Raw genomic sequence first — 16,149 nt, 5'->3', positions numbered from 1 at the left:
CATAGATGAATATAAACATGGTGCATATTTTTTAAAATATGCTGATCTATACTGTTCCTTAAAGATACTGTGCTTATTCTTAAATACTTGTTTTATGTATAATGTATGTTTTATGTAATATTGCACCCACTCAAGTCTTTCTAGCTTCGTTCTAATAACCCCTGAGAGCGTTTCCTTTACTCCCTCTCAATATCCTAACCACACCAGATCACAGTGACCGCTCTGCCACAAACTTTTTATATATAAGCTCATGAGGTACTGTCCTGCACTTCAGTTTTCTTTCTTTTCTATAAATTCTGGATAAGCAGGAACAAATGACTATATTTCACAAGAGCTGTGATCTTACTGTTTTACATATAAAGGTAACTTTTTGATTGATCATAATCTGTCCTGCTGTCCTTGGTGAAACGTTCATGCTCATGGCTTCGAGATCTTTTCTGCTATGTTTTGTTACAATCATCTCTTCACATCCTACTTTCATAACAGTTCTTACTTTTCTTTGGAAGTGCTAAAATACAACTGGCTATAATAATCGTAATTATCTTTATGATTCTTGGTTAGTCAGAAACATTTTAGTAATGAACACTACCATCAAATATGCTGTCCCCATTATCTGCACCTCAAAACTGCTCTCAATTTCTTCTGTGTCTTTGACATATTTGTGAAGAATCATTGTTTACATATGTCTGAAGTATACTACCTTTTCTGTCCCACAAGGTAACTGATACAATGGTAACAGTTTCTTTGTATGACATATATTTCTCATGGGAAGAGATCAATTATAAACCCTTAGATGAAGGAACAGACCCTCATTTATGGATAAGTATAGTACTGGCAAAAACAATCAAGCAAATAATGAATACTGCATCTGATTAAACCTGTAGAGGTAACTGCCAATTTACAAGAGACACAGAAGTCAAAGGCACATGCTTAAGTCTACTAAAGAAATGGATTCAGCAATGCCAATTAAAGCATGGGACATGAACAGACACTTCTCCGAAGAAGGCATACAGGTAACCATCAGACACATGAAAAGATGCTCAACATCACCCATTATCAAGGAAATACAAATCAAATCTCCAATGAGCTATCACCTCACACCTGTTACAATGGCTTATATCAATATCACAAGAAACAATCAACATTGGTGGGAATGTGGAGAAAAAGGAACCCTCAAGCACTGTTGGTGGGAATGCAAACTGGTACAGCCAGTGTGGAAGACAGCATGGAGGTTCCTTAAAATGTTAAAAACAGAACTACCTTATGATCTAGCAATCACATTACTGGGCATTTACCCAAAGAATACATGAACACTAATTCAAAGGGATACATGCATTCCTGGTTTTATAGCAACATTCTTTACAATGGCCAAGATATGGAAGGAGCCCAAGTGCCCATTGATTAGTGAATAAAAAAGATGTGGTATATTTATAGATGTGGAATCTTATCAGTCATACGAAGGAATGAAATCTTGCCATTTGAAATGATGTGGATGGATCTAGAGAGTATATTGCTAAGTGAAATAATTCAGTCAAAGGAAAACAAATACTATATGCTTTCACTCATATGTGGAATTTAAGAAACAAACAAGCAAGCAAAGGGGGACAAAAATGAGAGAGAGGGAGAAAGAGAGAGAAATAAAGAAACAAATTCTTAATTGCAGAAAACACACTGATGGTTTCCAGAGGGGAAGGGAGATGGGGAATGGGTTAAATAGGAGATGGAGATTAAGGAGTACCCTTGTTTAGATGAGCACAGGGTGATGTATGGAACTGTTGAATTACTATGTTGTACACCTGAAATTAATATAACATTTTATGTCAACTAACTAGAATCAAAATAAAAACTTAAAAAAATAAAGAAATGGATTCAACAAAATCCCTATTTCATCAACTGATAAAGTGCAAAGAAATGTTTGTTTTTCAAATGAATAGTTTAAGAGAATTTAAAGCTATTCAAATAATTGCAATTTATGCACTTCATTTGGATCTTAATTCACACAAACTGTAAAATTAAACATTTATAATATTTATGAGACAGTTGAAAATGTGTACATTGAACAAATCTCTGATGATATTAAGAAATGATTTTAAATTTTAGATGTGATCTTGTTATGATTGTATGAATTAAGAGCTTTAATTTTTCAGAGAAACATACTGATGTATTATTGTATACAATGACATGACAACTGGAATTGGTTTTAAAATAATATGGAGGGGGAAGGTGGGTGGAGATACACAGAATAATGCAGGCATTAGATGACATTTGTTGAAGCCTGATGATGAGTGTATAAGAGTCTCTTATTTTGCAGAGTTTGTATATTTAAAAATCTTTCTATAACTTTTTAAATAAGATTGTTATTTGAATTTTAATCCTGGTTCCTTTTTGATCCTCAACATCCCTGGGCAAGTTGCTTGAACTGTCTATGCCCCAGGTTTCTTGCATCTTTCAAAGAATTTTTGTGAGGATGCACTAAATTGTTCTACAAAAAAATTTCTTACCATCTTGCAGAGCAGGGCCTCAATTCCTGGTACCTATAAGTATCATCAATAAGGAGACAAAAGGGTGCAGCTCTAATTATCTTGCTGATTATTAGTCTGTAAATCTGCAACAAAGTGGTTGTTTTTCAGCGTCCCCCCACCACCGTATAAATACAATGATAACACATATTATCCTGGAAGCTGATGTCTGCTCCGCCCACGTATCACACACAGAGTTTTCACTTATAGTTCTTATTCCTGGGTTGGCTCTTCCTATCAACCCCCTTGCGGTCTTGTTGTATTCATCACTGTTCCCATGACATTCAAGTTCTCTACACATTCAAGGTCTTTGACATTCAAGGCTCCAAAGACCTTGTCCACAAGGCCCTGCCTTTTGCTGGTGACCCTTCATTTTAACAAGCACATGTCCCCTAACAACTAAGCCCTCTCCAAACGTTGTTGCTGGTACATTTAACTATATTTTAATAGTGACAAACATTCTTTTGGAAAATTTGTAACATCTCAGTCATTGTTTATATTGGGCTATTTGTTTTGGCCAATATTATCATGTTTAGAGTGAGAGTGACTTTGTGTTAAAATCAATCCAGACACTAACCAGGGGTAACTGGGACCTTTAATTTATTATATTCACTTATATAACATCTCTATTTCTTCATCTGAAAATGCTGAGCAGGAAGTAGAATGGGGTAGAAATACTAGAGCTAAAGATTATTTAGAGGTGATTAAGAACTGCATTTCAATTAAAAATTGTTTACTTGAACAAACACTAATCTTCAGATAGTATACAAGCAGACAGTTGCTCAACCTTAAGTATATTTTTATCTTAAGCCTTTATATACAAAACCCTTAAATTTTGTTTTTATATATGATTTTATTAACCATATATTATTTTAAATAAATCATTCTTACTGATACTGATGAATTTTATATTAGTTCATAAAACTTTATGGAAAGTAATATATTAAGCATTTTAAATGAAATATCACTACCAAGGGAACCTTTGCTCCAAAAAAGATATTCTACAGGGATACCCGAGGGAGCTCAGGGAGTTAAGCACCCAACTCTTGTTTTGGCTCAGGTCATGATCTCACAGTTCATGGGATCAAGCCCTATGTTGGGATCTGTGCTGACAGCATGGAACCTGCTTGGGATTTTCTTTCTCCCTCTCTCTCTGCCCCTCCCCGACTTTCTCTGTCTCTCTACATATAAATAAATAAACATGTTATTAAAAAAAGATAACTAAGAAGATATGATTCAATGCCTTTCTTAAATTCCAGTAGAAAGTTTAAGTAACTATGAAGTAAACTTGTCAATTAATTTTCATATCATTGATTTGCCCTCTTAAGTAGTTAAATAATGACCTTCACACAGGGACATGTAATTTCAGTGGATCTTTCACATAAGATACATAATTTATGCCTATATTTCTCATTAGAAATGTATATACATCTAAGTGAGTGTGTAGATGATTGCCTTTCCCAAAGATGGCATTAACTATATCTCCTATCCTATATGCTCTTATTCAATAAGAATAAAATGATGAAGTCAAATTTCCCTCTGTTCGAACTGGGATGGCCTCATAATGTCTCTCTCTATGACATAGTGTCTCTATGAGTGAGCCAGAAGAGACACAGCATGACTTTTGAGGCTATGTTCAAAAAGGTTGTACAGCAGCTCCCCAGTTCTTCTGGGACACTTGCCCTGGGGGCCAACAGGGGTCATGGAAGAAGTCTGTCTACGTGGAGACTACCCGGCTGCGGGGACCATCCGAAGCACCAACGGCCACTTAGGGGAGAGCTGTGTTGGGTGTGTAGCCTAGGCTAGACTCCCCATGGCCATGGCCGCAGCCAACACCTGACTGAAATGCAGGAGAGACCCCAAGTCAAATTATCTGTGCTTAAATAATGAGCCGAATAAAATTATCTGTTTTAGTTGCCAAGTTTTGAGATAACATTAATTCAGTAAGAGTAACAGGAACAGAGTGGTTCTCTCCAATTCAATTACTTTTCAATGAGCTGCCTTTAATGTAATTCTAAATTTTCCATTAAAAGCAGTTGTTTCTAAGGCTAGGCTGAATTATTTATTTGTTCTCCCAAATTCTATAAAAGGAACTTTATATTCTTTAACATAGGGTTATTTATTAAAGCAAATAAAACCCTACTTAAGATGTTACCAGGAAATCATTTCTGAAACGAAGGCTAATGACGATTGTACTCTTTTCTTTCTAGTTGCTCCGGTGATGAATAGCATGGTTCTGTTAGCAAATGTCAGCAATCTGGTAAACATCATGTTGGACAAAGGCCAGGGTGCCCTAAGACATCATGCTTTTCCCCTCTCCCCTGCTCTGTGGCAGGGGTCCAAACTCCACAATTTATTCTTGCTGACTTCCAACAATATTTTTTTTTAATAATGCGGTCTTCAATTTAATAATGAGGACAAGAGTGATACACTTCAGTTTTTGGCCCAAGTCTCAGCTCCATCAAAAACCTTTCTGTTCAAGGCATACATGTGTCCTGATTTTCCTCTTAAAAATGACAATTTGATGGTAATGGCAGTTGGATTGGGATTCACAAATAGGAGATTCCCCCTTTAGTTTGATTCTCTTTTCAAATAAACTCAAGGAAGGTTTAAGCTTCCTGATTCTATGGCCATCCTCCAAAAAACAAAAACAAAGCCAAAAAGCAAAAGTTCTGTGCACCACAGGTCCAGGACTCCTAATTCCCAGGCAGCCACGTTCGCTCCTTTTTCCAGCTCGATAGAATCAAGAATATTGTAGAATTATGCACTCATCCAAGCACTAGGTCATGCATATATTCACTTATTCATTCGTCAGAGCTTAGCAAGTATAAGGCATTTTGTTAAGTTGAGGCTATGCAAAGTAAGTTATCACTATACTTTCCTTAGGGTAGAAGAAGTAAATAAAATATGCTGAATAACTATACTTATATATATAATTGTCATATTACATATAAAAGAATTATTCGTATATTTATAATATATATAATTATATATATAAGAATAATCAAGGAAAATACAGACTACAGTGAAAGCATAGATGTAGGCAAGCTATAGAAAAGCAATCTGTGAACTAAGTCAAGGATTAATTGAACCTTGAGTGTAGTTGCTACAGGGCTTTCTCCTATTATTGAGACTGGAATGAAAAGTGGATTAACTCTTCTTTATCCTTAATTTCAAGGAAATATATAATCTTATTGCTATTCTCTCAAGGAGAAAAGTTAAGACCAGAGGGTCTCCTGCATTTCTTTTGCCCAGGGAACTGACATTCTGGTAACCTATTCCCAGCCTATCCTCTGGAGCCCGGAGGATCATGCAGAGGAGGATGCATCACAGCTGCAGTCTGACCAAATGTCCTTGACCCCACACAGCTGCCTCTCTCCCCCTCCCAGGACTGAGAACGAAACCAGGGATGTGTCAGTTCTCAGTCAGCTCAAGAAGACAGATGCTTCCTGTGGCTTTCTCAGACTCCTTTCTTCCTCCTTCCCACCTTTAACCCCTGGTGTCAGGAACCTCGGCCATCTGAGTCACATGAGAATTCCTCTTGCTGCTTCTAAAGATCGGCCTACTCCACCCTACCCAATAGTAATTTAGGCAACCCATTGGGCATGCTTTGCGCACAACCTCCTTCCCATACCATGTCTTAGACACACCCTTTGTTTCTTTTTAATGGTTATTTTTGAGAGAGAAACAGAGTGTGAGTGGGAGAGGGGCAGAGAGAGAGGGAAAGACACAGAATCTGAGCAGGCTCCAGGCTCTGAGTCCTACACAGAGCTCGAAGTCAAGCGTGGTGAGATCATGATGTGAGCTAAGTCCAACTCTCAACTAACTGAGCCACCCAGCGTCCCAGACACGCCCTTTTGATGCATCTGAAACTCCCAGGGAGGGTCACCCATGTCCCTGCTGCTGGGGAGTCAGACAGAAACTATAAAAGCAACCAACCTTCCATCATTCTCTCTGCCCTTCTACAAAATAGCCCTAATTTATTCTTCTGAGCTGATTTCACAGAGGAAGTCTAATGGTTCATTTACCTCATGTACAAAATGTGTCTCTGGAAAACCAGTTTCCCCAGACAAGAAACAAGCTACGCCATATATGTCCCAAGTGGTAGTCACTGATAAAATTTTCACCAGTTGAAGCAAAATGATTTAAAAGAAGAAAACTAGGGGCACGTAGGTGGCTCAGTCAGCTAAGCCGCCGACTTTGGCTCAAATCACAATCTCCTGGTTCACGAGTTCAAGCCCCACATTGGGCTCTGTGCTGACAGCTCAGAGCCTGGAGCCTGCTTGGGATTCTGTGTCTCCCTCACTCCCTGTCCCTCCCCTGCTCACGCTCTGTCTCTGTCTCTGTCTCTCTCAAAAATAAATTGAAAGAAGAAGAAGGAGAAAACTAACTCTATGCAATTTAAAGGGTTGTATTATTTTGCTAAGATATTTTTTAAAACTAAAATATCCTTCGCCATAGGAAGTACATTTTAGGAACCAGTGGTTACTTGCACTGCTTTTACATGACAAAATAAAATGTTACATCTTCTGACTTCATTTCTAGAGAGCTAAATATGTGGGTTGTGAGTCATATATGGTTATAAAATAACCAAATGGTACATTGTTCTCCACTTAACCAAACTCATTTTATTCAAAGGAATAGTGTCGGGAGAAGAGTGAATTTCGTGATAATTGTGTCATTTTCTAATTTGTGTCTATTTATAGCTAGAGGTGATGCAGTCCCTTTAGGAGGGAGGGGAGAGAAGCTGCTATTTTATATTAAGCTTGACCAGCCACGTACTTCTTAGAGGGTCTCAATTTCAACAAAAAATAAAAGAACATTATGAGAAACAGCTTCATGTTACTAGCCAACTTTGTCTGAAATGGTAAACTAAATAAAACAGTGTGGTAGATACTTTTATGAACAGTTCTATTCTTACCTAATGAAATAGGATATATTCCCACTTATCCATTGAAAGTTTCAAAGTTACAGGTAGTAAACGGTAAAGCAAGGTTTGGGTTCAGAGGTATTGAAGTGCATAACCTAAGTTCTTTCAACTATTAAATCATTTTTAAAGGTCTTTAAATTCTCTTGAAGTTTGCTTATAAGAAATTATCAATAAGTATTACTTGAATTTGGAAAAATAGTCAAAAAACAATGCTTACTCTTATTTTACCTGCCTTTTAGCAACAAGATGCAAGTGCCAAATAATGCTACCTGGTAACACATGAACCAAAGAAAATACAAACGAGTAAGGAAACTGTCTTCCTTCAAGATATTAGGTACATAAGACAAAGCATCCAATCACAGGTACAATAATAGGGCATTGAAGAGATGTAACAAAAATGATTTACATCAGTGGTTTTTTGATTTTAAAGGAACCCATAGGTTTCTGAGTTTCATAAGCTTATGTTTATTTTTTTTTAAATGCTACATTTAAGAGTAAGTTGCTTTATGTCTTAGGAAAGAGAAAGAAAGAAGAAAGAAAGAAAGAAAGAAAGAAAGAAAGAAAGAAAGAAAGAAAGAAAGAAAGAAAGAAAGAAAGAAAGAAAGAAAGAAAGAAAGAAAGAAAGAAAAGAAAGAAAGAAAGAAAGAAAGAAAGAAAGAAAGAAAGAAAGAAAGAAAGAAAGAAAGAAAGAGAAAGAAGGAAGGAAGGAAGATAGGAGTTTCATAAAGTTCTGGTCCAAACTGCAAGCTAAAATTACAAGAAATTCAGCCAAACAACTTGGCCAATATCTGTGGAATATTCGTTATTTCTTGGACAGGTTAAAATAGCTTTACTTTCTCAATCCTGCATGGTATAGAAATAATAAACATGTTACAGAAAACATAATGCTGTTTTGATATATTGGAATGAAGGACTAAAGAAGTCAATGTATCTTCTTGAACACCTAAAATTTTCCCATGGACTAATTATTCAATTCTAATTTCACAGATTTTACATCTTAGCTTTGAAAGAAACGTTTACAAAATTGATGTTGTCTAATTTCGTCAAAAATACTTCTTAGTGGCAAAAATAATCACATGCTTAATAAGAAATGTTCACTTCTGTTAAACATTGTTTAGACAGATGACAAAGGCCTATTCTTCTCAACATGGTAGGTCCTCTCTGCTCATTAAAAGTTCTGGCAAGGATACTTTTTAAGAAAACATTAGCCTTTGATGCAGATAAGTATTCACATTTCTCATTCCAAACTGCATTACATTCTTTTCTGTTATAATAACTCAAGCTTCATGTTAAGATCACTAGAAAACTTAAACCAAAAAATAAAATAAACTACATTGCCTTTACTATGAATAAGGTTGTCCATTTCTCCCTCCCTTTCCCCTTTTTTCTCTACATATCTTTCAACTTCTACTCCATATACTCCTCATATAGAAAATACATATTGGGGCACCTGGGTGGCTCAATCGGTTGAGTGTTCAAGTTCTGATTTCAGCTCAGGGCATGATCACACAGTTCATGAGTTCCAGCCCCAGGTTGGGCTCCATGCAGACAGTGCAGAGCCTGCTTAGGATTCTCTCTCTCTCTCTCTCTCTCTCTCTCTCTCTCTGCATGCCCTTCTTTCTTCAGAGTCAAGCTTTATAAACTATCATGTGAGCAAAGTAAAACTACATCTGCGAAAAATAAAACCAGTGAAGTGACTCAGCAAGTCTTTGCTCTTTAAAATTATCAACTGTTCATTGTTGGTATTATATGCAGTGGGAAGAATCGTGAATTCTTTTAATATTGTTCCAAGAAGCAAAGTGAGATTTAACGTGTATCACATTTCTTAGGCACTCAGCCATTTTAATAAATTTTTTAAAAGTCTACCACTTGGGGCGCCTGGGTGGCTCAGCTGGTTAAGCATTTGACACTAAATTTCAGCTCAAGTCATGATCTCATGGTTCTTGAGTTTGAGCCCCATATCGGTCTTTGTGTTGACAGCATGGAGCCTGCTTGGGATTCTCTGCCTCCCACTCTCTCTACCTCTTTCTGCCTCTTTCTGTCTCTGTCTCTTTCTCAAAAATAAATAAATAAACCTTAAAAATAGTAAAATTTACCACTAGTATATCCATCATATGATGATTCCTCGGTTCAGATATTTCCATCTCCATTATGTTCCTGCCTGTATTAGTAATGCAGGTAATCTCTAGATGCTTATAATCGTTCCTACAGAATTTGATAGCAATCTAAGCCCCCTTGTAATGAATATACAATTCAAAAAAGAAATAATCACCACTAATATAATATCAGACCCACAAGAACAAGGACCATATTCGTCTTCCTCATTCCTTTCTTACCAGGGCCTACAACATTGTGGGATCTCAATATATTTGCTGAATGAATGCATGAGTCCAGTGGAATTATCCTGTAGCCTTTGTAAATCCTTTCTACACACTGGTTTTTTTTGAAGGGGGCGGGCAGGTAGTGGTTAAATGGCTGTACAATGTGTCAGCACTGAAAAAGATACCTTGAAGTGTTTGATTTTAGTTGTTCCTATTGAACCTGTTTTATGTTTTCCTGGGTTCCTGTAGTTTATTCCAACTATAGAAGTTAGTGGCAAATTCCCCTGCAAAATACTGCTAGAAAGCATGTTCTGAGTAACTATAGAGTGTCTTTTTTTTTTTTAATGTTTTATTTATTTTTGATACAGAGACAGAGCATGAGAGGGGGAGGGGCAGAGAGAGAAGGAGACACAGAACCGAAAGCAGCTCCAGGCTCTGAGCTGTCAGCACAGAGGCTGACGTGGGGCTCCAACCCACGAACGTGAGATCTGACCTGAGCCGAAGTCGGAGGCTTAACCGACTGAGCCACCCAGGCGCCCCTAGAGTGTCTTAACAAGTACCCTACTACACTGTGGAGTTTCTCCCGTAAGAAAATACTCCATATGCCAGGATAGAGTCTTTTTTTTTTCTTACAAGAGAAATTATATGTGAGGATTTTTTTCCTTATAAGAAAATGAACTGAGACAGACAGAGAGAGAGAAAGAGAGAGAGAAATCAACTGTCATGTCAACTACATTCATTCCCCTTTGGCCCATCTGCTGGGGCCTCAAACTTTCTGGAGATTTATCTTTTGAGTATATTTCTCTTGGAATTCCCAGGCCAAATTTTTCTTGAAACATGATAAATCAAACTGTATACAGTGTTGGGCTAATGTTATCTGTGCCATGATTATAGTGAATATTTACTCCGTATCTTGGCTGTAAAGAATGCTTTTGAAACTTTCTAAAGAAGAAATAGCTAGATTACAGAATGCCAAATGTAAAGCCAAAACTAAGACCCAAACATTAAGGGAGTCGTTTGGTACTTGAAAGATCATTTTTTTGTTCTAAAACTTAACTTGTGTTGCTTCTGATAACTCTACATACTTTACAATTGAGTAATGCTCAAACACCGTTATCCGGGCTAAGCCAGGTATTTAGTATTTCTTGAAAGCAAATCACTGAATTAATATGAGCCATCACTTTGGAATCATAGAACAGTGATTTGTTCAAAATTTCATTTTATAGAAGGGGGAGCATGAAGCTCAGAAAGTTTTTTAAAAAATGATTTGTCCAAGATTGTGAAAGTGATAGAACCCCAACTTTTAAAAAAGGGAGGAAAAACGTCTCCAAATTTCAAGACTGCTTCTTTCTCCATAGGTGGCACTGTCTCTCACATTTGGAACTGCAGGGATTCAAAATGAAAATACCTCTCAAGGAAGCCATTCCAGTGAATATAACGGGGCAGGGGATATGTTAACTAACTATTTGGACAAAAAAAAAAGAAAAGAAAAGAAAAGCATAAAACAACATAGGGAAGGTGAGTCCCCTGCACCTACTCACCCAAATCAGAACACTGCACAACTCGGAGGTGGCACTGACAGCGGAAGGGACACACGGGTCCCAGAGGCTCTACTTCAGGAACAGTACGGAAAGGATCTTCTGGGCCTATCCCAGAAGCCTCATCTTCGAGCATAAAGTCAAATAAGCCTCTCTGTTGGAAGGGCCCAGCCCAGGAAACTTGTGCAAGCAGGAGAAAGACGAGAGTTGCCTTCATGATTTATCTCATGTACTTTCACTGCCAAGGAACCTAGGAAACAAAGGAAAAGTTTAGGAGAGTAGCACTGCCTGGTTCCTGTGTGATCTCTGATCTGACACCCCACAGCAGAGGGAGCGCAATGCATTAAAAAAAGTCTTTCATTTATCGTTAGGAAGAAGAACCTTGAAATATATTTGAAAGGTACATAATAGACATTTACTTATGTAAAGAAATGTGAATGTTATTGAAATCTGCTTGCTTGAATTTGGAATCTGAATTAAGACCATATATATTCACATCATTCGCAAAATTGTTAAGATGATAGATCATGTTGGAATTTTCAATGCTCATGCAACATAAGCCTTGCCACAAATAAAATTTCATCTATACACATGAGAGATCTCCAATTCCTGCGTCAGAAATATCTCTAGAAGCCAATCTCCTCTCCCCATCCCACGTTTTTATCTTGGTCCAGACCTTTCTCATCACTCCCTGAACCATCACAAGAGCTTCCAACTGGTCTCAGCCTTGGCCTTGAAGATTTCCTCTACTCCAGGCCCTCTTCCACTCTGCTGCCCAAGCCATGCTCAGAAAATCAGATTTCATCGTATTTCTATTCTACCAAAAACTCCTCGTTGATTTCTCAAGGCTTGCCCATCAGGTCCATCTCCTTTGCTGCATGCGAGACCATTCCCAGTTTGGTACCAACGGATGTTTCAAGCCCTATTTCTCTCCATTTCCCCTCCACTCCAACCCCCACCACAACCCTGACACTCAAAGCTGATTGCCCTTTAAAATACCTACCTGGGGAGAGGGCTGTAAAGATTGAACGAGATAATGGACTTCCCTTGTGTATTCCCTGCTGCTTCCTCCCTCTTCTGTGTCCCAAAGCACTTCCTTGCTTTTATCTCTTTTAAGGAACTTATCACATTATACTGTAATTTGTTTGGCGTGCTGGGTCTGTCCCCCCAGCTCGAAGATGCACTCCTTCAGGGCGTGTCTTGTTATTCTTTGTTCTGTACCCAGGCCTTGCACAATATTTTGCACAAAAATGACTCAATTGACCATCAATTTATTAATAATACACGTTATTCAGTTTGTTCCGAGCAACCAGTCTGATTTTTTTAAACACAAAATTATATTTTTTTCAATATCAAATTTCTAGCATGAGGAAGGTAACACATTGAAAACTTCAATTTGGTATAAGCCCAGTTTACTTTTCAAAATAAATCTATCGACCAGTTTCTCAAACTGATTATTTTTTCTTAAAACAAATAAACACCCATGGAAAATCCGACTAATTTTTGTATGATTCCTGTGTTACCTGGTTTTACCAATAAGACAATATTGTAAAGAAACAAAAGTACTATTTTGACTAATCCATGGATTTCCTCCATTCTTTCAATTAGCATATATATATATATATATATATATATATATATATATATATATGTCTGTTGTCGAAGTGGTTGTTTAGTTGGCTGAAGAGAACTAAATAAATCTGATTTGGCAACAAGTAGCTGATCATATGGGGAGCAAGCAGTCTATTTTTGAATTGATGTATTTTAAAATGACACTGGAAACGTTCTCAGGATTCCAAAAACACACTGTGGATAGTATCTTTAGTTTTGCCTCATCTACTTTGAATTGTACACTATGAGAAACACATTAAAGCTGCAAATTCTTAACTAGACTTAAAGTATGATTTTTATTCAGCAGTCAATGGTAGCATATGCAAAAAAAAAAAAAAAGAGAGAAATAAAGAAACCCAAAAAACAAACCACAACAACAAAAAAGCAACTTTGTGTGCGCTAACCTTAAGGTATCTCAGTATCTTCTGGAAATTCTTGGCTAGGTCCACTAGAGAGGGAAAAATAGTTTTGGGACTTCTTACACTTTTGTTCTTAGTTTCTATTTATTACTGAGGTATGTATAAGGTAGCACATACACAGTACGGGCCATGGTTTTTCATTTAAAAAATACCACAAAGTTGATTATTCACACTGCCCCTTTAAATTTGGAATCAGGTTTTCTCCAAGAGCCCTTTCTTTCCCACTCAATTACTGGATCGCCTTTTTACGGAGACCCTATTGTTTTGGCAGTGTTTCCTTGGACTGGATCTCAGGGAGTGGTTTTAGGTCTGTTTCACATTAAAATGCAATGTTTACGGTTTACCACAGTTTGCTAGCCTTGCATATTTAATATCTTACAATTTTAGAAGAAAAATGAAGCAAAGTAATTGCAGATTTAATACATAGCAATGAGAATTAATGCAGATGTTGCTTCTCGATCTTTTCTTCAGAGCAGAGAATGCCTAGTTGTTTCACTAACTCAATAAAAAGAAATGTTGAACTCGAGCTCAGAGGAGTATTACCACTTATACGTGTTCACTCTTGTTAAAATGGTGCAAATTCTCTGACAATATTTTTCTTGGTTAAAACTGAACACAAACAGGAAGTTTATAGCTTTCATTACTTATATCACTTTGATGTGTGTGTGCTTGTGTGTGCACGCGTGCACGTGCATGCATTTTAACCCTGAATGTCCTGGATAAGAATATGTCCAGAAACTTTATACACATTCACCCAGGAGATTATTTCTTTTAAAATGATGTCATCATATTTGAAGACCTATCATCTTAAAACAATTAATGGGGGCATTGTTATTAATAATTTCTTAGTCATTTTTTTCCTTCCTTAGTGTATAAGAAAAATAAACACAAAATAGCAGTTGCCCTTGTGGAAACCAGAGTATTTACTGAGATAATATACTTCCTAAATTTCACTGAAATTGTTTTAGGCATTTTCAAAAAGTATGACTCTTTCCTACATGCTAATTGTTAAGCATAATGTCACTAGTCCACTAAACCAGTTGCCCCAGTTTCTAAGTGTTTTCATCAAAAATAATAATTTCTCTCTCCTTAAACTATGTCAGCCCATTAAATTAACTATGTCATTCAGATCAATATTTGTAGGATGTCATTTATTATTTTCAAAATCAAAATTTAATCCTCAAGAGATAAGTAAAACTATAACTACAGAGAAAACTAAAACCCCCCAGCACTACGTGAATGGGAAACCCCAATAGTAACAGAGAAGATTTAAAAATAGATCATAAAAAAGGCATTTATCCACAAATAAGGGCTGCTATCGGAAGCATTTGGTTCTTTTTCTGCTCAAAACAGCAATAGGAAAAGCAAAAGCCACAGGAATTTATGTCTCTGGGAGCCCACTTACCCAGTGGTCATCGTGGTACCCTCTTTTGAAATTAGCAAGACAAATAATCGACACCCTAGTGATGTATCTTACAATACAATTTCATCTGCATTGAGAATACTGACGGGATCTTTTCTTTGCCTGTAAGGAATTATGTAGCTAACTGTGAGATTATCTTTAATAAACAGCATAATATTTGCAATGTTTATTTTCACCTCTGGGATGAAAATTTCTGTTCTTTTCCAGGTTGTAGAAATATGCATTTAACTCCTGCAGCTAATCGCCAGAGTTCACATCACTGAGGATTTAAAAGTTCTGAACATATGCAAGAATTCAGGAGGGGACTAAATCCTTAAATATATACATATAACCCGACTACAAAGACATGCTGATCTAGAATACCTTTCTATAAATACTTTCTAAAAAGGTAAAACATTTCATTCGTGCAAAACAAAATATATCAGTATAGATACTCATGTGGTAGGTTACAGTTTTTTTAATAAACATCTTTGCAAGAACAGAAAGAATTAAAACAATGCATTCAACCATTTTACCAAATATTTAACTTCTGTCTTCAAACAATACTTGTTTAAAATGCTGCATAAAGATTATCAAAAGTTTAGCACAATTTTTTTCTTTCGTTTTTCTCAGCAAATAATTCCTTTTTGCTCTCCACTTGATCAAAGTTTTATTAGTCTGTAGCAGAGTTCAGGACAATTATTGAAAATCATACCTTTTAATCCGGGGATTTGCCACAGGAGCCCTCAAAGCTGAGATGTAATTACACTAAATATTCAGCCCCAGCAAAAGAGTTTGCAGGTGTGGAAAGGAGGAGGGGGTAGGTGCTGCTCTGTGACTGTCACTAGGTTGAAAACCTCCTTCTTCTACTCCATAGCACGGTTAAAAAATAAGGTTTCCCTCAATGAACACAATCCGGCTGACACCCACATTAGATCATATGGTAATGATATGTCTCTTGTATTGCAGCCAGAAAGTTTATCGACCTTTTTTCTCTCCATTTGCCTTATTCCTTTTGCATCTGCTTAAGATTCTAAACTGCTTATGTGGTAGAGAGGGGCAACTTGATTTGAAATTTGTTTTATTGTGTCGATTCATTTCCCTAAAACATTGTAACTAAAGGGTTTGCTTCCCCACCCCCAACCTCAGTGCACTAGCCACCCTTTCTAGTCTTGTTTATAAGAAGCATGTATACTTCCGAAATGACAGTTTTTCTTGCTTTCATGATGTGTTAATCCAGCAAATGGAATGAAATTAATCTTGTAGTTTTTTAAAATGTGGTCTGCAGGAGTAAATGAGTAGAGTTATGTGAAAATACTCATTCAGATTCTTACTTGCCTTGGGCTGTTTGTGCAAATTCAAGTACTCTGCTGTGGCGTTTTCCTATGTATTTTGAACATATTTCTAAA

General features: G+C 36.8%; 1 protein-coding gene and 1 long non-coding RNA gene across 4 annotated transcripts in view; one reads left to right on the top strand and one right to left on the bottom strand.

The window, feature by feature from the left end:
* The window catches only part of DCN (decorin), a 44,812-nt gene extending 29,188 nt beyond the window's left edge, over positions 1-15,624 (bottom strand). Inside the window, exons 1-2 of one of the 2 annotated variants that reach the window (XM_029955150.1) lie at positions 15,456-15,624; positions 11,312-11,558 (exon numbers count right to left, since the gene is read on the bottom strand). In XM_029955150.1, the coding sequence (XP_029811010.1) occupies positions 11,312-11,525 (214 nt within the window). In that variant the 5' untranslated portion in view covers positions 11,526-11,558; positions 15,456-15,624. Of the gene's footprint in view, positions 1-11,311; positions 11,559-12,311; positions 12,431-15,455 lie in introns of those variants that run through there. The other variant, XM_029955149.1, reaches the window with a different exon arrangement.
* Positions 4,132-11,280, top strand: LOC115304816. Of its 2 annotated transcripts, none has more exons than XR_003914620.1 (3): positions 4,132-4,307; positions 7,689-7,811; positions 11,129-11,280. It is a non-coding gene; the product is annotated as an uncharacterized LOC115304816 (long non-coding RNA). The 2 variants fall into 2 exon arrangements; XR_003914619.1 differs by lacking the exon at positions 11,129-11,280 and adding an exon at positions 7,965-7,990.
* Positions 15,625-16,149: the final 525 nt, after the last annotated feature.

This window comes from Suricata suricatta, chromosome 10 (genome assembly GCF_006229205.1).
Source record: "Suricata suricatta isolate VVHF042 chromosome 10, meerkat_22Aug2017_6uvM2_HiC, whole genome shotgun sequence".
NCBI classification, from domain to species: Eukaryota; Metazoa; Chordata; class Mammalia; order Carnivora; family Herpestidae; genus Suricata; species Suricata suricatta.
The sequence above is the reverse complement of the archived record's forward strand: the minus strand, read 5'-3'. Positions and strand labels throughout refer to the sequence as shown.